The sequence below is a fragment of the Paracoccidioides brasiliensis genome, assembly GCF_000150735.1.
Source record: "Paracoccidioides brasiliensis Pb18 unplaced genomic scaffold supercont2.3, whole genome shotgun sequence".
In the NCBI taxonomy this organism is placed as follows: Eukaryota; Fungi; Ascomycota; class Eurotiomycetes; order Onygenales; family Ajellomycetaceae; genus Paracoccidioides; species Paracoccidioides brasiliensis.
Window position 1 is genome coordinate 512,588 of NW_011371360.1, and position 19,347 is coordinate 531,934.

At 47.1% G+C, this 19,347-nt stretch overlaps 8 protein-coding genes and 1 non-coding gene across 9 annotated transcripts; 5 read left to right on the forward strand and 4 right to left on the reverse strand.

Annotated features, from left to right (window-relative positions):
* Positions 1 to 919: 919 nt before the first annotated feature.
* On the reverse strand, positions 920 to 3,038 carry PADG_02557 (uncharacterized protein; the record flags this gene model as incomplete). The annotated part of the gene is made up of 2 exons (XM_010759734.1): positions 920 to 2,587; positions 2,730 to 3,038. The coding sequence occupies 2 exons, from the start codon at positions 3,036 to 3,038 to the stop codon at positions 920 to 922; spliced, it is 1,977 nt and encodes a 658-aa protein (XP_010758036.1).
* Positions 3,039 to 5,198: 2,160 nt separating this feature from the next.
* Positions 5,199 to 5,972, reverse strand: PADG_02558 (DNA-directed RNA polymerase II subunit RPB7; the record flags this gene model as incomplete). Its single annotated transcript, XM_010759735.1, has 3 exons — positions 5,199 to 5,426; positions 5,570 to 5,650; positions 5,724 to 5,972. The coding sequence occupies 3 exons, from the start codon at positions 5,970 to 5,972 to the stop codon at positions 5,199 to 5,201; spliced, it is 558 nt and encodes a 185-aa protein (XP_010758037.1).
* Positions 5,973 to 7,473: 1,501 nt separating this feature from the next.
* Positions 7,474 to 8,293, forward strand: PADG_02560 (uncharacterized protein; the record flags this gene model as incomplete). The annotated part of the gene is made up of 4 exons (XM_010760205.1): positions 7,474 to 7,506; positions 7,581 to 7,604; positions 7,678 to 7,737; positions 7,844 to 8,293. The coding sequence occupies 4 exons, from the start codon at positions 7,474 to 7,476 to the stop codon at positions 8,291 to 8,293; spliced, it is 567 nt and encodes a 188-aa protein (XP_010758507.1).
* A 932-nt stretch (positions 8,294 to 9,225) lies between these two features.
* PADG_02561 (ATP synthase subunit alpha, mitochondrial) lies at positions 9,226 to 11,559 on the forward strand (the record flags this gene model as incomplete). The annotated part of the gene is made up of 6 exons (XM_010760206.1): positions 9,226 to 9,297; positions 9,520 to 9,689; positions 9,880 to 9,936; positions 9,994 to 10,114; positions 10,233 to 10,840; positions 10,917 to 11,559. The coding sequence occupies 6 exons, from the start codon at positions 9,226 to 9,228 to the stop codon at positions 11,557 to 11,559; spliced, it is 1,671 nt and encodes a 556-aa protein (XP_010758508.1).
* Positions 11,560 to 13,056: 1,497 nt separating this feature from the next.
* Positions 13,057 to 14,511, forward strand: PADG_02562 (methylenetetrahydrofolate dehydrogenase (NAD(+)); the record flags this gene model as incomplete). Its single annotated transcript, XM_010760207.1, has 4 exons — positions 13,057 to 13,250; positions 13,493 to 14,126; positions 14,220 to 14,309; positions 14,416 to 14,511. 4 exons carry the CDS (start codon positions 13,057 to 13,059, stop codon positions 14,509 to 14,511), a joined length of 1,014 nt encoding a protein of 337 aa, XP_010758509.1.
* Positions 14,512 to 15,214: 703 nt separating this feature from the next.
* Positions 15,215 to 16,015, reverse strand: PADG_02563 (uncharacterized protein; the record flags this gene model as incomplete). Its single annotated transcript, XM_010760208.1, has 3 exons — positions 15,215 to 15,454; positions 15,571 to 15,866; positions 15,976 to 16,015. The coding sequence occupies 3 exons, from the start codon at positions 16,013 to 16,015 to the stop codon at positions 15,215 to 15,217; spliced, it is 576 nt and encodes a 191-aa protein (XP_010758510.1).
* A 376-nt stretch (positions 16,016 to 16,391) lies between these two features.
* PADG_02564 (uncharacterized protein) lies at positions 16,392 to 17,518 on the forward strand (the record flags this gene model as incomplete). The annotated part of the gene is made up of 5 exons (XM_010759736.1): positions 16,392 to 16,441; positions 16,504 to 16,537; positions 16,623 to 16,989; positions 17,081 to 17,242; positions 17,340 to 17,518. 5 exons carry the CDS (start codon positions 16,392 to 16,394, stop codon positions 17,516 to 17,518), a joined length of 792 nt encoding a protein of 263 aa, XP_010758038.1.
* Positions 17,519 to 17,878: 360 nt separating this feature from the next.
* PADG_02565 (uncharacterized protein) lies at positions 17,879 to 18,694 on the reverse strand (the record flags this gene model as incomplete). The annotated part of the gene is made up of 2 exons (XM_010760209.1): positions 17,879 to 17,971; positions 18,080 to 18,694. 2 exons carry the CDS (start codon positions 18,692 to 18,694, stop codon positions 17,879 to 17,881), a joined length of 708 nt encoding a protein of 235 aa, XP_010758511.1.
* Positions 18,695 to 19,121: 427 nt separating this feature from the next.
* On the forward strand, positions 19,122 to 19,193 carry PADG_11447. The gene has a single exon. It is a non-coding gene; the product is annotated as a tRNA-Met (tRNA).
* The last annotated feature ends 154 nt before the right edge of the window (positions 19,194 to 19,347 follow it).

A 19,347-nucleotide genomic window follows, 5' to 3' on the forward strand; every position in this document is an offset into this window, starting at 1 on the left:
CTCTTAACTAGTTAACTAGTTAACGCAATTAATCAGGAATCCAGAGGGCCGTGAGTCTCCTGTCGAATGAATTCCTCCGGACCTGATTAACGGTTAAAGAAACCGACAAGAATTGAAAGAAAAAGCAACATGCAACGGACGGCGGGGACTTGGGAGGTGGGGGGAACAGAAAATAAAATCCAAATCCTCCGTAACTGGTAACTGCTTGTAGTTAAACTATTAACAACTAACTAGCCATTCTCGGGTCCATCAGGCGGCCATGTTTCTTTCTTTTCTTCTCTTTTCGTTTTCACTTTGGATTCAAGGCTGGGGGAGAAAATTTGAATTAATCCATGGAAACTGCTGCTACTTGCCCATGCGCTCTGAAGCAGCGGTTGGGTTGCTGCGCACCGACACAAGAACTTTCCGTAGTTGCTGAGTGCCCGTAGCACATTTCTGGATTGAATGACAGGTCACAGCAAAAGAAGATAAGAAGAGGAAAGATGAGGTTAACTAAGACCTAATTAGGTATGTATGTTGTTTCGACCCCACAAGAAAAACAGGGAGAAGTAGAATTTCGTAACCACAGACATATCCGTCCATATATTCATGCAGCCTGTGGGTCGGTCCATCCTAAGGATATTATCCATGATGCGTATTCATGACACCCATTGATGCTTGCAATGGGGTCTAAAAAAGGGGCTGTGTGGGAAAGTAGAAAAGGGGCAAAGACGGCCGTGAGTCAAAAGGGGGGAAAGAAAACGGAAAAGTATAAAACAAATCCGGGAAAGGAAGAAGAAGATGATGAAATGAAGAAAATGTAGTAGAACATACAAAAAGAAGAGAAAAATACTAAAGTAAAAAGGACACAATGGAACGGAAGCAATACAAAACATAACGAGAAAAAACTATATCCAAAGAAAAATTACAACAAACACCTTCACATATCCCCCTCATCCCCAAACCCCCAATGCCTCTGATTCTGTCTTTGGCTCTGGCTCTGAACCCGACCAACCCTCTTCTGCTCCTGCATCCGCCGCTTCACAGCCTCCCCCTCCCCCTCCCCCTCCTGCTCCTCAAACGAATTCCAACTAGCCTCCATCATCCTCCCAGGCTTCTTCCGATCAATGCCCCCAGCCCCACTACCCCGATTCTCATCTGTCCTCTTCCCATTCTCACCAACGCCCGGCCTCGCATCCCCGTCCCCATCCCCCTCCACCTCATCATCCCTCATAACCCAATGACTGTCAAAGTCCTTCTTCCGATTCACCCCACCCCCATTCGGGATAACCCCCAATGGCGCCTTCGCCTTGACAGCCCCAGCCTTCTCCCCGTCCCCTTTAATAGGCGTTCCAAATTCATCGTACAAATTATTTTCATAAAGTCCCAGCCCCTTATTATGCGCCACCCCAGGTCCCTTCGTAGGCATCTTGTATTCCTGCCGATGCCGCTGTCTCTCCTCACTAACGGGCGTTCCAGAGTCATCATACAGATTATTCTCGTAAAGCCCCAACCCTTTATTATGCGCTACCCCTGGTCCTTTCGTGGGGACATCCGCCCTCTTCTGGCCCGGCGCAACGGGCGTCCCCTCATCGCGCAGCTCAAAATGTGTCTCCGCATCCCGGCGCGGCTGTGGCGGCTTAAACGGCCTCACGGCCACATTTGTATCCCCATCAGCCTCATTATCACTCCATCCGAAGTGGCGCACGTTCTGGCTCTGGACTTTCTGCTTGGGTTTCACGGGAGTAACAAAGTCCTCGAAGTCCCATTTGGAATTATGTTTGTTTGAGCGCGGACGGATGGGGATGGTGTTATGTACGCTGTCTGGATCTGCCTCGCCGAATTCGAAGTGGTTCTTCTCTCGTTTCTGCTGCGGCTTGGTGCTGATGGGTGGCTCTGCGACGCCGAATTCGAAATGGTTGGGTGGTTTCGACTTCACTGTCGATCCAGGGTGTGGTGTCTCTCCGAATTCGAAGTGGTTGAATTTCTTCGAGTTAGTTTTCGCTGATGGCGTCCGGCAATAATTGTTGTTGTTGGCATTGGTATTATTGTCCTGCTCTCCCTGTTGCCTATCTTCATCCGCAAACACACGAGACGCCTGATAGTTGGTATCAGCACCTGACTTAGGAGCAATAGCAGCGCCATCCTTCCTAGATAGCTGGGGTGGTTTTGTAGGTGTGAAATCTGCATCATCACTGACGAATAAATCACTGTAATCGCGAGGAGCAGGTTTGGCAGACCCGCGAGAAGACACTGATACAGGTCTATCTTCGGATGGGTCTGAATGGGGCTCGAAGAGCGACAGTGATGCGTGCGGATCCTTTGTAAACCGCTTGCTTGGGGAGGTAATTGATGCGATTGATGCATTATTTGACGCAGCAGTAGACGGCCTGCCACCCTGGGAGGCTGACGACGACATTGAGGAGGGACTGTTCCCCGCAGCGGAGACGGAGGAGTTGACAAGACGCAGCTGTTCAGCGGAATCGCGTATTGGCCAATTGCGACTGGAGGCGCCAATCACATCAATCTGCTTGAGAAGCGATCCTTGGTCCCAGTACAATCGAATTTGAGTGATTCTGTCGCTGTTATCGAAGTGGACGATATGAATCTAGGGTAGATTTTTAAACTATCGTCAGTATAAAAGCATAGCCCTTCCCCCTTCATTCTAATGGGAAATGAAAATATAAAATAAAAATGGTGTCAAACATCCAAATGGTTGGAGCATGGAGGGTAAACCATAGTTAACTCACTATCGGTAGCGTAACCACGCGATCAACAAGGAAATTGTCATCCAACGACGGCAGATAGGCGCCCCCCCCAGTTAGAAACTCCAGGGACGTCTCAACGTCCAGACATATAGAGCGGGGACCCTCGACGACATTGACGATCTTCTCTGACTTCTTCTTCAGGGAGCGGGACTGGGTTTGTAGATGCTTGATGATGGGTTCTGGGGTCGAGAAGGTGGTTGTGGTTGTGATATAGTTCAGAGCAGCATCTGCAGAGAGAGACGCTGCAGTGGGTTCGGCTAGAAACCGCTCGTAGACTTGTTTGAGCGACATGACAGGATGGAAGGCAGATTGGACGGGCCAGATGGAGGATGATGAAGGATGACAGGTGGAGGATGGTAGATGGTAAGTGGCAGATGTAGAAAGAGAGAGAGAGAGAGATATGTAAGAAGAAAATAATATCGGATATTAGGGAGTGTTTTTGGTCGCGTCTGGTACTTTTATTTTGCCGCGTGGGGCATCATCCAAGCAGGGATCATGGTGGTAGTTGTAGTGTTGTTGTTGTTGTTGTTGTTGTTGTTGCTGTTGCTGTTATGGGGGAATATGAAACGGTTGTTCCAGCGAACAGACAATTTACACATAACTATGTCTCTATCAATCGGCGGCAGCGAAGCGATAGAACTGAGATAGATAGGCTTTGGATCCGCCTGTACTCTTTCTTGCACTCTTTCTTCCGTATGGAGGATGTTGAGTCATCTGAGAAGCGGGAGTCGTTGTTGGATCACAAAGGGCACACAAGAGCAATAAACAAAGACAACAGACGATAATTAATAATAATAATAATAATAATAATAATAATAATAATAATAATAATAATAATAATAATAATAAAGCGCGGCAGGCCCAGGCCGGGCGGGCGGCTTCTTTCTTGGAAGGTTTGTTGTTCAATCTCTTGTACCTGTACTTCCGCCACCCCAAGATGACCGCATGAATCATCCGCGGTTCCCACGATACACACGCTCCATCCTTGTACCTGTAACTTACGGCCTGCCCAGCCCTTGCATCATCCTCTTTGTCGTTCCAATTTACCCCGTGGGATGTTTCAGAAACTTACCCAAGTTGGTATCTTTTGGTATCCTTTTGGGTATCTTTTGCCCTGTCCGGACTGAGACTTCGCAGCATGCAGTAAGATCCGCCTTTCGCTAACCCAATCAGCAAGGGCGCCACCGTTTCATCCGGGTACAGTAAGCATTCTGTGGCTCGCTGTGATGTTCTAGTCCTTTTCTGGAAAGGCTAAAAATAAGGGCCGGGGGAAATGCCTGGGGACCTTTTGGGATGGTTGATAATTGTGACTTCAGATGGAAGTCCATCCATGCTATTACGATGAAAAGGAATATAACTACAAGAAAATCATATCTGAGAAGAATTTTAAAGCATACTCTATTCATCAATAAACAGTAAAATCCTTCTCCTTCAACAAATCTACATCCGTGTTTCAACCTCAAGTGAAGGATGATAATTCAGAGTTCCGGGGAGGTGGATCATCACATCGAGATCAAGTGCGGGGAAGATTGCTCTGCTCCACGGAGTACGGAGTACAGTGCTTCCAGGACATTGCATACACATACGAAATCAGTTCTTTTGAAACCGAATCCTTACTTCAGTGGGGGGGAAAAAAAAAATTTAAAATAAAAAGATAAAAGATCAGGGTTTTCTAACCAGTTATAAATCACACACCATGGCAACGCTCTTAACCACCAGAGGCGCAAATGATATATAGGGGAACAACAAACAATGAATGTATTTAATCGAAAAGCAAGCAACTTCTCCTCACACCTCTCTCAAAGCAAACTCAACTCCCGCCACAACACACATTGCATTGTCATGCTTGTCTACATCATTGCTGTTTCCACCACATACACAGGATGCAATCATTCAAACCCCTTTTTTCCAATCAACCGATTTCAGATGAAATGATTCCATTTGTACAGTACAGCAACATATGCGATAGCACCGGGCAGAGGACCAGTGGACCTTCACCTCTAATGGATTAGTTTTGTATTTTTACATCCCTTCCATCCTCCCCCCCCCCCCCCCCCCCCCCCCCAAAGGAACTTTTTTAAAACCCTTTAAACCCCCCTACCCCCCTTTGGAATTATACCCGCTTGGGCCCAAAAAAAAAAAAAAAAAAAAAAAAAAAAAAAACCCCCCCCCCCCCGGGTTTTGGGGGCCGCCCACTCCGCGGGGGGGGGCGGGATTTTTTCAGGAGAAAACACCTTTAAAAGACACCCCATACCGATTGTTTTTATAGAAAAAAACATTATCTGTTACAATAGGGGGGGGGGTAGTATAAATCTAACCCTTTTCCTTGCCCCTCCCGTGTATCTATATCCGCCAAGAAGAAGGGAAAAGAAAAAAAAAAAAAAAAAAAATGGTAAAAAAGATCGTTTTACAAGGTCCTATATGATAAGCAGAACAGTCAGTCGTTGGAGGTCATTGTGGAAAGCACCCCAATCTCAATTCCCAATTGTAGAGGAGATAGCAAACACACCCTAGATAGTCTTCCTTGATACTTCCAATAGCAAACATATTTCGCACGTCATTTCGCAACCCAATAAGCTTGATGCGCAGGTTGGTCCCTTTCTCAATGACCTGTTCTCCATTATCCGTATACTGCGGCGGAGTCGCGTCGGGGTCCCATTTGATTTCCGGCGGGATCAACTATGCGCATTTCGCAGAAGAAAAGTCAGCAAACATACTTCACGCGCATCTCCTAGACATTGTGAACTTCCGGAAACTCCAGAATCAATAAACAAACAAACAAACAAACAAAAAAAAAAAAAAAAAAAAAAAAAAAAACCTACATGTTTTGACACGAAGACCGTCAATGGACCAACTTCCGCAAATATCCCCTGATTCTTAACCGACGTTACCACCGCATCCACCTGCATATAACCACAGCCGTGTTAGGCGCATGCATTATAATAAAAGGTAAAAAAGGTAAAAGGTAAAACCCACCGTCTCCCCCTTGAAAGGCTTCCACACAATAGCGCGATACATAATTGTATACTCCGCCAGGCCGCTGCCGGGTATCACCCTCCCCTCCGAAATGTCGTATGTATCCATCACGCAGACGATGTAGTAGTCGCCCGTGCACACGCCCTCGACGTCATCGAGGAGTTTCTGCGTTAGGTATTCCTTGACGTGCGAGCCGAAGAAGGTGGGGTGCAGGGTTAGGACGTGTTCAAGGAAGTGGATGAAGAACATTGTGGGGGGCGGTTGCGGATGAGGATAGGATGGATTCTATTGGCTGTATTGTTGAGCTGGTTCTCCGATTGTTGCTTTTTGTCTCTCCAAATGGCTCCTGCGCTGTTCCGTCTCTTCTGTATTTCGGTTGTTCCGTTCCAGTGGCCCTGTGCTCGAGGGAATCGACGAGGGGGCTCCGGGTGGTTAAGCCGGGGGAGACGCTTCTTTGATCCTCCAGTCCAGATGAATGGTAGCCGATGCTAAAAATGTAGATACACAGGAATCTATCGGAACGCCCCGACGAAGGGCTTGCGCAAACAAAGCCCGACGTGTGCTCGATGTTAACATATCATGACAGAAAGGCTATGTTCCTCCACTTTTTGTACTGTTTCGCTGTCCAGGTGTGCTTGGAGAGAGAGGCTGGAAAGGAACGATATCCGTAGATGAGCTCCCCCGGTGCGTCTCTCTTGGTCAGCTGTTCTTGATGTTGCCCTTCTTTATACAACAGAGAGATTTGAGGGAAGCTGCTGAGTAGTGGCAGAACGTTAAAGGGTTTGCGAGACCAGAGATCCGATCATTTGCATCTAGTTGACTGAGCAATTGGAGGGGTTCGGATGCGATTTACATGCGGAGCCGCAGAGAAGAGAACTGAGATTGCTATTGTTACCCCTGGCCTTGAGGTAGTAGATAGAATAATAGAATCATACAAGACGAGTTGGAGAAGAACTTGAGAACGCGGAACCAAACGCGATAGATCACGTGTCGTGGAGGTTGGGTCACGTGAGGTATCAGTCTCCCCACCAATCGCTGCAGATTACAACTAGGTCAAAACAAATGGAGCATCAGAGGGTTTCAAGTTGTCGAAGTTGCTAATACGTAGCCATATCTGGATCCCATATCATGTCCCACACTGCTCACCTTGCAATTAGTAAGCTTGTTCTCCCCTGACGGAGCGAGCCCCATCTATTCCGTATTGTTGTGTCAAAAGACCAAAAATGCCCCAGGCAAATGGGCTGATGGAAGCCCTCGAGATAAATTTATCTTCTCTCTAATCCCTCTAGTTAAACTGGAATTCTTGATTTTATGGGGATTTACGGACATACTTCAGAAGAAAGATAACTATGGCATAGGCACAGTTAGTATGACAGGTACTTGAATTGTTATTATCTTGTTGTGCTGCGTAAATTCTCGTACTCTACGCAGAGGATCGATCACTATTAAATTATCCTTTGGGGGTGTGTTTGTTGTCTGATCACATGAAACCCACAGTGCGGCGCCGATTTTCCTCGTTCCTGTTAAAACATCTGGGTATCTAATAGCCAAGTTGAACTACCCCGAGAAGGCATATATTTAGATGACGCCTAACACAACACCACACCACATGAAATAAATACTCCGGACACCGATACCAATATATGCTCCTCTTCTATTGCCACTCCATCCCTATTCACACCTCTACGGAGAACCCCGGATGCTGTAAATAATAGCCGCGTGTGCAGAGCGATCTCGATATATCCCAGCCATGATGCTCAATCTGGAAAAGCAGTTCACGTTTGTAAGTGGATGTATCCATCCATAGCCTTGCCTAGATGTCTATCACAAATGAACTGACCGTTTGTTGCAAAACAGTATGGCGCCTACCACCATAACCCTGTAAGAAGATATCCCAGACAACAAAACCCAACAAAGTCCCATAACCCCAATCTAACCCATCTCCATTTCCTAGGTGAACCTTGCAATCCACATCGTCTGTGTCCCGGTGATAATGCTCTGCATGTTCCAACTGGTATTTCCCCCCCGCGCCCCACCCTCCTGTCGCGTCAGACAGATGCACAAATTGAAAGATAAACAAGACCCAATTCTAACCCCCAACCCCGCAAAACAACAACCAGGCAACAAACATAGGCCCCCAAATCCCCCTCGCAGCCTCCCTCTCACTCCCCAACCTCCCTTCAAACCTCGGCACAATATCCGGCCTCCTCTACACCGTCCTTTACATCCTCATGGAGCCCGTAGCAGGCAGCATGCTGGCCCCGCTCCTCGTCTCCGCCGCCGTCTTCGCCAACTACCTCACATCCACCTACGGCATGACAGCTACCTACTGGTGCCTGGGCATTCAGGGGGTGCTGTGGATCCTGCAGTTCATAGGCCACGGAGTGTTCGAGGGGAGAGCGCCGGCATTGCTGGATAATCTGGTGCAGGCTTTTTTCCTTGCGCCGTTCTTTGTGTGGTTGGAGGTGTTGTTTCGGCTTGGGTATCGGCCGCAGCTGAAGGCGAGGATTGATGAAGCGGTGTCGAAGGAGATTGCGAAGCTGAAGGATGGGAGGGGGGGGAAGAGGTAGCAAGGATTGACTTTTTGGAAGGTGGGCCAGAGATGGGGTTCGATTTGGTTTGGTATCGAGGTATGTTGATGGCTGGACGATTTATCTTTATGGGAGATTACTACTGTCTTCTGTATATTATATTATATATACCAATCGGTTTTAGGGGAGGATGAATTGCCCGGCATGGATGGCGGTCACGATGCCGGCTTATTGGGAGATTGGAATGGGCCGCAGCACACGCTGAAGATGTTATTTTCAGTTTCCTTTCTTCATTTTTCAGGAACATGATTTTCCCTGAATCGCAGCACCCGACGAGATTGTTGTCTCCTTTCCGTACACCCCTCCCATAGCATTATTTTCTATAGTTACACTGGTTGCATCGGGTTTATGTTTCATGACGATGTTATTGATATATATATGTCCCAAGACCAGACGATGATGTCATTTGGTGCTTTTTTGAATTGCAGAGCCATTCTATCGTCAATTCTATCCTCTGTTTTCTTTTTGCTTTCTACATAACTTGATATCTTTCTGGTGCGAGTCGGTTGCTGAGTCATCAAACGCCGGCAACTTCAGGAACAGGAAACACATACACAAATGGATATACACCCACATAGACGATGTAAATATATAAAGATAAAGTCAAAGTGGACAAAGCAAAAGATCTTTCCCGTTTCCCATTGAAACACCCCTCGTATAACATCACACATCCTCATCCAACGATCCCTCCCTCTCGCCCTGCGCCGGAACCAGGAATTTTCTCTCGGCAAGCCCTGGTTCTTGGCCTATTCCCTTTTCGTCCATCCTCGCTGGAACCTCAAACTCAAAGCTTCTGTCTTTTCCCACCTCCACAATTCTCCCTCTCAACCTCAACCGCATTTCTGCAACCCCCAATTGCTCTCCCCTCCCCCATCCAATTCCATCTCGCCTCTCTCTGAACCCCGCTCACAATGTTCAGAAACGCCCTGCGGCAGTCCAGCCGCTCCGTCACTGCCGTCTGCGCCTCAGGCCGGATCGCTGGTGTATGCCTCCCCCCATTCCCCTTTCCATTTGTCCTACCCCCATCCATTCCACCCCCAAATTCATCATCTTCCATCGCTTCCATCAATTCCGCCTCTGAAGATCGTGTCCATGGCATCTTTAACCCCAATTCCCTTGATCCAATCGCACCCCCTCGAACCGCGTTGTGGTTGGGCGTTGTTTACGGACCCTGCTAACACATTTTTCCCCCTCTCAAAACACAGGTTCGAGGTGCCACCCCGGGACCTCTCGCAGTCGCTTCAAAACAAGCCAGAACATACGCTGCTGAAGCAAAGGCTGCCCCTACCGAAGTCTCCTCCATTCTTGAGCAGAGAATTCGTGGTGTCCAAGAAGAAGCCGGCCTTGCCGAGACTGGTCGTGTCCTTTCCGTTGGGTATGCCCGCCATTTTCCCTCCCACCCAAAACAAATTATCAAAAGAAAGCAAAAACAAAAAAAAAAAAAACAAAAAAAAAACAAAAAAACAAAAAATCGACAATTAAAACTACCATTGCTATCGTCAATTGCGACTTCAGGTAGACCAATGTACAAAAATACTATCAAATACTAACTAGCTGGGTAAAAGTGATGGTATCGCTCGTGTCCATGGCATGACCAATGTCCAGGCTGAGGAACTCGTCGAGTATGTTCTCTTTCGTTAGACTTCCGATCTATTCATCGTACTTACATATTTTTCTAGGTTTTCCTCTGGCGTCAAGGGCATGTGCATGAACTTGGAAGCCGGCCAAGTCGGTGTTGTGCTTTTCGGTTCCGATCGTCTCGTCAAAGAAGGCGAGACTGTCAAGCGAACTGGCGAGATTGTACGTGTTCATTATATTAAAGAAAAGAAAAGAAAAGAAAAGAAAAATACCATTACCAGAAATAATTCTTTTGGTCATCAGACTGGGTGTTCTACATATCTAACTCTCCACTACTCAGGTTGATGTCCCTGTTGGCCCCGAACTTCTTGGCCGTGTCGTTGACGCTCTGGGTAACCCCATTGACGGAAAGGGACCAATCAAGACCACCGAGAAGCGACGTGCCCAGCTCAAGGCTCCTGGCATTCTGCCTCGCCGCTCCGTCAACCAGCCTGTACAGACTGGTCTCAAGTCTGTCGATTCTATGGTCCCCATTGGACGTGGCCAGCGTGAGTTGATCATTGGTGACCGTCAGACCGGGAAGACTGCCGTCGCCCTCGATGCCATGCTTAACCAGAAGAGATGGAATGACACTGGTGATGAGACCAAGAAGCTGTACTGTGTTTACGTTGCTGTGGGACAGAAGCGTTCCACCGTCGCTCAGCTCGTCAAGACTCTTGAAGAGAACGATGCGATGAAGTATTCTATCATCGTTGCCGCTACTGCCTCTGAGGCAGCTCCTCTTCAATACATTGCTCCCTTCACTGGTTGTGCCATGGGTGAGTGGTTCCGTGATAATGGACGCCACGCTCTCATCATCTATGACGATCTTTCCAAGCAAGCCGTTGCCTACCGTCAAATGTCCCTGCTGCTCCGTCGTCCCCCCGGTCGTGAGGCTTATCCCGGCGAGTATGTTACGAGTCATGAACCCCGCTCTATTTTCTCCTATGTCTGTCCAATAGTTATCTAACGTGGATATCCCTAGCGTTTTCTACCTCCACTCCCGTCTGCTCGAGCGCGCCGCGAAACTGAACGACAAGCACAAGGGCGGCTCCCTCACTGCCCTCCCCGTTATCGAGACCCAAGGTGGTGACGTTTCCGCCTATATCCCCACCAACGTCATCTCCATCACAGACGGCCAAATCTTCTTGGAAGCCGAATTGTTCTACAAAGGTATCCGCCCCGCCATTAACGTCGGTCTCTCCGTGTCCCGCGTCGGTTCCGCCGCCCAGCTCAAGGCCATGAAGCAAGTCGCCGGTTCCCTCAAGCTCTTCTTGGCCCAATACCGTGAAGTCGCCGCCTTCGCCCAGTTTGGTTCCGACCTTGACGCGTCCACCAAGCAAACTCTTAACCGCGGTGAGCGTCTGACTGAGCTGCTGAAGCAGAAGCAGTACCAGCCCATGGCTGTCAATGAGATGGTGCCGCTCATCTATGCCGGTGTCAATGGCCATCTGGACTCGATCCCTGTCGCGAAGATCTTGCAGTGGGAGAGCGATTTCCTGGCCCATCTGAAGTCCAATGAGCCCGAGGTTCTGGAGAAGATTGAGAAGGAAGGACAGTTGAGCAAGGACCTCGAGGCGCAGTTGAAGGATGTTATTGTTGCGTTTAATAAAAGCTTCTCTGCATAAGTTGGCGTAGGCGCGTCGAACGAATTGCAATGTTGAAAGGGGGAAAGTGAAGAAGCGGGCGGGGAAAGAGTAAAAAGACTTTTTGGAAGTGAACGTGTGTTTTGTTGTGTGAGGTGAAGGAAAATTCAACATGATCTTTTCTTTTTCTTTTAATTTTTATTTTATTTTATTTTTTGCTCTTCGTTTTCACACCCTTACTCCCTCCCCCCTTTCGTCAAATCCCTCCCTCCCAACCCAACACACGTCACAAAAAAACAGTGCTTTCTCTTTTTATCTTCCTTGCTTTTTTTTTCTTTTCCGTTTAGCTCACCCTGCCACAAGTACTATGTATAGACAAGAAATAGCTCCCGTGTACAATTTTGAAACCAAGTTTTAATTTTCTTTTCCTATTCCATTTTTTCTCTCTCAGTTACGACGGAAAAGGAAGCATCCAATGGGTGAAAAACAAATGATTATCATCGTGTCCCAAAGTAGAACTCTCATAATAGTTGATAAACATTTTCCTTCTGTTTTCTTATTCCATTTAGTTCAACTTCACCACTGCTTTTCCGTTTGTCCTGTGTTCAATCATCTTTAAGCTGTCCCTTTATCTCCACACCCTCTTTATGCTCTCCTCGCCGTTCCTCATTAACTGTCCAATGTACCTTTACTCCGTGTGTGTCTAGTTGTTCTTGTCCACTCCGTGTAGTATGGCTTTCGATTGCCAGAAGAGGCTAGAATAGATGAAAGAGAGGGGTTTAAATATACAAGTATATCTATCTGTGTGCCAGGAATGTGTGAAACTTCTGCCCATGCAGCGTCTGTAGATGCGATGCAGAGGTATCCGAATATGCTCCATTAATTATTTGGCTGCTGAGAAGGGTTGATAGGTTCCTTAGATGCACCGTACTTCCCGTCTGCGCGGGTGGTGGGAATCATGGCGTTATCAGATTGGGATTGGGAGGGATGATTGGTTCACATATAGCCCTCTATAAAATCAACCAGGAGGCACTATTGGACGTGTCTGTTGTTTGTGATTCCTGACTTGGTGTGGTGTTAGACCGGAGGGGTTTAGAGGGAGATGTGTGTGTGTGTGTGTGTGTGTGTATCTTCTACCGTTTACCTTCCTGGTAGCTCAACTCTACCAGAGAGTTAGTTGACAACAACCGTTCTGAATGGTTGCTCAAACCTATATATATTGATAGATACTTGTCACGGCCTCTTTTCAGTAAAGCAATGTCTATTTTATTTTGAATTCTTTATATATTCTCTCAATTGAACTTGTATCATTATTTCCAGTCGCCAACGATGATTCCTCAACCCCTCCAACCCTGGTATCGATAAGCCCGCCCGCCAAACCTTGAACCGCGCCAGAACCAAGGGAAAAAAAAAAAAAGAAAGAAAGAAAAAAGACGAATAGATTCAACAGCTTATATCTCTACCTAAACCCCAATTCCTCCGTTTCGCACACACCTCACCCTTTCTATATACATTCACACAACAGCAGCCGACCATACCATGGCATCAGATCCACCAGTTCCGGCTTCGTGCAAAGTTGTGCTGGCGGCAACTGTTGCACGCGGTCTGCTGTCGGAGGTAAACGAGGGACGCCAGACGCTGAGTAGGGCGCCGCACCTCGTGGGGTTTTTGGCCAATTCGGACCCGGCTGCGAAGATGTATGCGGATTGGACGGAGAAGACGTGTATAGAAAAGTGAGGGCCTTCTTTTTCACTTTGGAGTTTGCAGTTTGTGTTGTTTTTCTTCTTCTTCTTCTTCTTCTTTTCCTTTTGTAGTTATGCATTTGCGCATATCTGGGAGTGCGCGCGTCTGGGTGCTAGTCACCCCCACTCAGCTACTCATTGAGCTATGGGAAATCCGCTTCAAAGGCTCAATTGATCCTCAAAGTGCCTTTTTACAAAATCTTCCGTTAACCGCTATATCAAACTGGTAACAGTAACTTCCGCTACACCCTCCGCACCGTCACGCGCGACGACATCGAAGACGCCATCCTCGCCGCAAATGCCGACCAAGACATCGACGGCATAATCGTCTACTACCCCATCTTCAACAACCGCCAGGACCAATACCTGCAGCAAATCGTCGACATCTCCAAGGACGTCGAGGGTCTCAGCCACCGCTACATCTTCAACATGTACCAGAACATTCGCTTCCTGGACCCGCCGCGCAACGAGCAGAAGTCGATATTACCCTGCACGCCGCTAGCGGTCATTAAGATACTTGAGTACCTGCAGATATACAATACGATATTGCCGTATGGGAATAGGCTGTTTGGACATACGGTGTGCGTGGTGAATCGGTCGGAGGTGGTGGGGAGGCCGCTGGCGGCGCTTTTGGCGAATGATGGGGCCTGTGTGTATAGTGTGGATATCGCCGGTGTGCAGCAGTTTACGCGCGGGGAGGGGATTAGGAAGAGGCATCATGAGGTTATGGAGATGGAGGGGTGGGGGTTGGAGGATGCGGTTCCGCATTGCGATGTGGTTATTAGTGGTGTGCCGGGGGACCAGTTTAAGTTTGATACAAAGCTGTTGAGGCAGGGGGCGGTGTGCATTAATTTCTCGAGTGAGAAGGTATGTGTTACGGGGCAGAGGTTGGGGGGCCCGCGGGGATGATTCTCTCTTTTTTGTATGGAGATATACTAACGAGGAGGGTTTCTCCTGCAGAATTTCGGACCGGAGGTGAAGGAGAAAGCATCCATATATGTTCCGGCCATTGGCAAGGTTACAATTGTTGTGCTATTGAGAAATCTGCTGGTAAGTACTCTGCATCGTATTTACCTGGTTAAAAGCCCGTTACTCCTAGTGACCTCGCATTGAGTTATTCCCCTTTATCCTATGCTGACTGGTCAACTTTCAACAGAGGATCGTCCAGAACCGGAGTCACAACCAAGTTCACCCCGCAGACGCCATCGAAAAGCCCGGCACGCTGGAGGGCGTTGTCACGCAAGCAGTATAAGGGAAAGGGGTTTATCTTTTGCCAACTTGTTGTGTATTTACATATCTATATAATTTTTTTTTTCGTCGGCAGGTGTCCGGCGATAGGGGGAAAACTTGACTGGACAAACGGGGAAGAAAAGGGTCGGGGAATTGCATATTGGTAAAAGGGAGAAAGAGTAAAGTGAAAATGAATGAAACGAAATAAGATCGAATAGTCTCACGGTATCCCTGATGTCATTTTTGCAATTGTAGTGGGCAGTGTATTCTAAATTGGACCTTTTCATTCTTAGACACATGAAGCCGGGTAAAGGTTTGAGGGGCTTATGGTTACATTTACTTTTACTAGGTATAGACATTCTCCAAAATATGAAGAAACCGAGATTTCACATATATTTAGGATGTCAAAGATCATCGTGTCCCCTGACTATCGTCAAGAAAAAAGGACCGGTTTTGGGCAATACCGCGGACCTGAAGACAAGTCTACTGGTGCCTTAGACCAACGCGAAAAATGTCTTCGTAACTTTGGCAATGTTGGAACGTGTCATTGCCATTATATTAAATACCTATGATATCGCCTCTCTCATCATCCATATGCAGCACAATAGTTCATGGGTATGGGTGACTCAACACACGCACAAAAAAAAAAAATCAACTCTCCATACGTTCCCCTTTCCCCTGCATAGATTTTCAACATAAAAATCAATCAGACCAAACTCACAACTCTACTTTTTCCCCGCCTTGACTTTAGCTCCACTGGTCGAGTCCACCCCTTTTAAAGCCTTAACCTCACTCGTAAACCATTGTTTAAAAGGTTCGGGATGAAACGTGCCATCAGCAGAGAACCATTTCGAGAAGGGTGCGGACACAGATGCATTTTGAAGAACCGCACCGTTCTTCAACGTATGCTTAATATGGAGCGTGTACAGAGGCGAATGCTTTTTGGTCGATGAGCGGATTTGGAGCTGTTGGATGTATTTAATTAGCTCATTATCCTCCAACCGTACAACATCTTGAGCAAATGCAGCGCAGCGAGGCATGAAGAAACAAATAATAATGATGATGATAATGGGGAACCTACCGACTCCCCATCTTCCTTACTCCCCTCAAACACCTGCCCAGCCTCCACTAGCCATATCCAGATCGTAAACGCGATATTGAGAAAGAAATACACCACGACGGCGGCCGTTATCCACAGATGCGATATTTTCCAGCCCAGTTGACGGTCGAAGTAAAATGTGGTTCCGGATATGGTTACGGCGACATAGCCTAGGATTAGGCGCACGTTGGATTTGAAGTGGTCTGCGGCGAAGCGGTGCGGTTTTGGGAGGCCGGTTAGGTAGGGGGTTATAGCGTCGTCGGTGGCATTTTTGAGCTCTGTGACAATGAGATTGGGTGTTATTTTGTGGTATTCACTTTGCGCATTGATGTGGAAAGATAGGGTTTTGGATTGAAGTTGAAGGCTTCACAGGGTGGAAGCGCATACCAGACACTGAGTAAACGGGGACCTTTGAGGAGGAGGACATTGGTTGGAAGGGCGGTGTGCTTTAGTCTACAATAGTTGGATTGGAGAAGGTGAAGAGGAATTTATAGAGTCATGTTAAAACACTGATCATGTCCAAGAGGTATGTGGAACTTTCCGTGAAGAATGGTTATTTTTATGTCCTTGTAAATAACTTCGATAAAGATTACATAGAGCTGGCTGTTTGAATGTTGAGGTTGCAGCGAGCTGTCCTGAGCAGGAGATTGGATGACTAAAGCAGCGAGAGATGTCGCCCATCACGGGATGACGCTAATCCACAAGCAACCTCCACGTCTCGCGACGACATATGGAGTATATCACCTTCATATCCAGTCGTTTTTGATATACTTCGAGTATATCCAACTTCATTGGATTTTACAATGGCGGTTCAGGGGGTGGAACAGACTATCCTTCGGGATCCAGCTCTGTTGTATGTAACCCCTACGTCCCCTCATTGTGGTCCCAGAAGCTAATATGATCTCAACTCAATAGCTACTGGATCCTCATTCCCATTACTGTGGTCATGGTACAGAATGCCCAAAAGCTCACGATTCCAAACAGAGACTCCTTTATAGAAATCATGCGTCTAATAATAAGTCCTACTTTGTCAGATATTGACCGGAATCCTGCGCCACTATGCAACCGTCTTCCTTGCGACTCCGCCCAAACCGCCCGCGACTCTCGCAGAGTCCCGAGAACGTCTGTCGCTCCTCCGCGGCATGAACCTACGAAACAATGCCTCTGCTGTTCTTACCCCGTCAGCTCTCGCAGCTCGCAAGAATTTTCTTATCACAGCCTACAAGGAGGGCGCATTTTTAAAGGATCCGGATGCGAGAGGGGCGGGACCTGTGAACCCCATGACGGATCCTGCTGGCATGGATGCGATAATGGGCATGATGAAGGGGAATATGGCTATGATGATTCCACAGACGCTGATCATGGGGTGGATTAATGCTTTCTTTTCTGGGTTTGTTATTTGTATGTTCGGCCTTCCGATCCCCTTAACTCTGCCCTATCTATATTCCGAGTGATACGGAAGAGGGGAAGACAATCATTGACAATGCCATAGTGAAACTGCCATTCCCATTGACCATTCGGTTCAAGTCGATGCTGCAATCCGGAGTCATGACCCAGGATCTGGACGTGAGATGGGTCTCAAGTCTGTCGTGGTATTTCTTGAACTTGTTTGGTTTGCAGCCTGTTTTTGGATTTATCTTGGGCAGCGATAACTGTGAGTTATTTCCACTTTTATTTTCGTCTTATCTTTCAAATAGTCGGACCTGTTAGCAAGTGGACTGTCTCTAACTCACATAAATCCAACCCATTAGCTGCCAACCATATGACCCAACAGATGTCCCAGATGAACCCCAGTGCGACTGCGAATCCTTTTGGGCCTGGCCAAGACCCCGATAAGATGTTCCTGGCCGAGGCAGAGAATTTGGAAGTCATGGAGCATTATTGCATTCTGGACGGGATTGAAGAGAGGCTGCTGCAGAGAGTTGGGTAGAATATGATGATCCGATGATGTATTATATTAAATTCCTATGAAGCTTAGAGAAACGGTATGGTGTGCCTGTTCTGTTAGTATTTGGGTTAGAAACATGCACAGTATTTCTTGCATGAGATACATAAATAAATTGAAACAAGGACCTTAGAAATTTCTATTTGTGTTTACGAATATGCAACCCCATTTAATAATGCCTCATCGCTTGCAAAACCCATTCAAATCCCCAAAAAGTGAGTGAGTTCGGGAACTCTGACTCGGATATCCATATAGAAAGACAGGTAAAATACGCATCATAACGATCGTAGTGACAACGATGCAAGCAGCACCATTCATTTCATCACATTATAATATCCTCCCGCATCAAATGTAGTTGACAACCCCTTTAAGAATCCAGACTTCTCCATTAGACGCCTGGGTCATAATCTTTTTAACCTCGATTTTGCTAGGATAAATCTATGTAGCCATTAGCCCAAAGAATAAAAATAAAAATAAAAACTGAACTGTCTCAAGATATAAAACAAAAAGTGAGAAATAAGAAGGAAAAAAATGGAGAAAACTCACATAAATCTTCCCATCATCTTCCTGCTTCCAATAGATACTACCGCCTCCCACCGTCTTCACCTGCTTATTAGCCCGCCACGGGCTCTCCGGCACAATATGCGCTTCAACAAAACGCCGCAGGTTCCTCGCCGCCCTCCCCTCCCCTTGCTTCCCTGCATATGCTTCTTTTTCTCCGAAGTGTTTATAATCCGACGGATCCTCCCATGGTTTGCGGGGTAGTGCCTTAATCGCTGAATTCAGAGGAGCCAGTACGATGCTGTTACTCGTCCCGTTACTTAGCCGGGTCGATACGGACTCGATATCCCGCGTGAGAGAGGAGAATATGTTGACCTCGCGAGACTTGGCGAGGATGTCAGAGATGTAAAGGAGCCCTTGCTCCTCTGTGTCCTGTTCTTTGCTCGGACTGTTCCCCATTATTGGCGTTTGTTGCAAGACTGATGGTGGGAATGAGCCTGGATCCGGCTCAATGCTGTTACTGGAGATATGGATGTTTTGGGAGAGTAGACGGCGGCGGAAGACAAGTCGCGACTTGAGGGATTCGGGGAGGATGTGGAGAGCGGATACGCTCAAGGCGACGGAGAGAAGGATGAGGTATTTGAGGAGTAGGGACTTCATGATGAGTAGCTTTTGTATGGCGTCTGCAGACTCTTAGGCGGGATGTATTATTTCTACATAACCGGCGCAGGTGGTGAAAGGGGATGATATCATCAAGCGATCAATCTTGGAAGTTTAAAAGCCGCCGTTCAAGTTAGAGCTTACTGTCACGTGATCATCATTTTAACCAGGTGATTTCGGTCTTATGATGGTAACTATCCATGCATGTTGGGTTTTTTTTTCGATTTATGCTGCTGTTGAGTCGATAACCCAAATCATTTAGGCCGTAGTGGATCACACTCGGCAAGAATCTTCATAATGTACAGAAATCCTCGGCGAAACCGATAGAGCGTTGAGACACAGGGGTCGGTGAATCTAGTACAAAACGGGTTAAAACACTTTTGTCAGCTATATATATGCTTTGCTACATTCTTAATAATACCAAGTAAGCATGTTGGCGCAGCGGAAGCGCGCCGGGCTCATAACCCGGAGGACCTTGGATCGAAACCAAGACATGCTAATCAATTATAACTTTTAGTTACTTTTATTTACTACTTATTTTTATTTTTATTTTTGACACTTTTCCTTTCTGTCTCCTAGACGCTACCAAATCTCATCGTCCTTGTATGATAGCACTTTGCTATTTTTCCTTCTATTTTGTCGTTATAAATTTT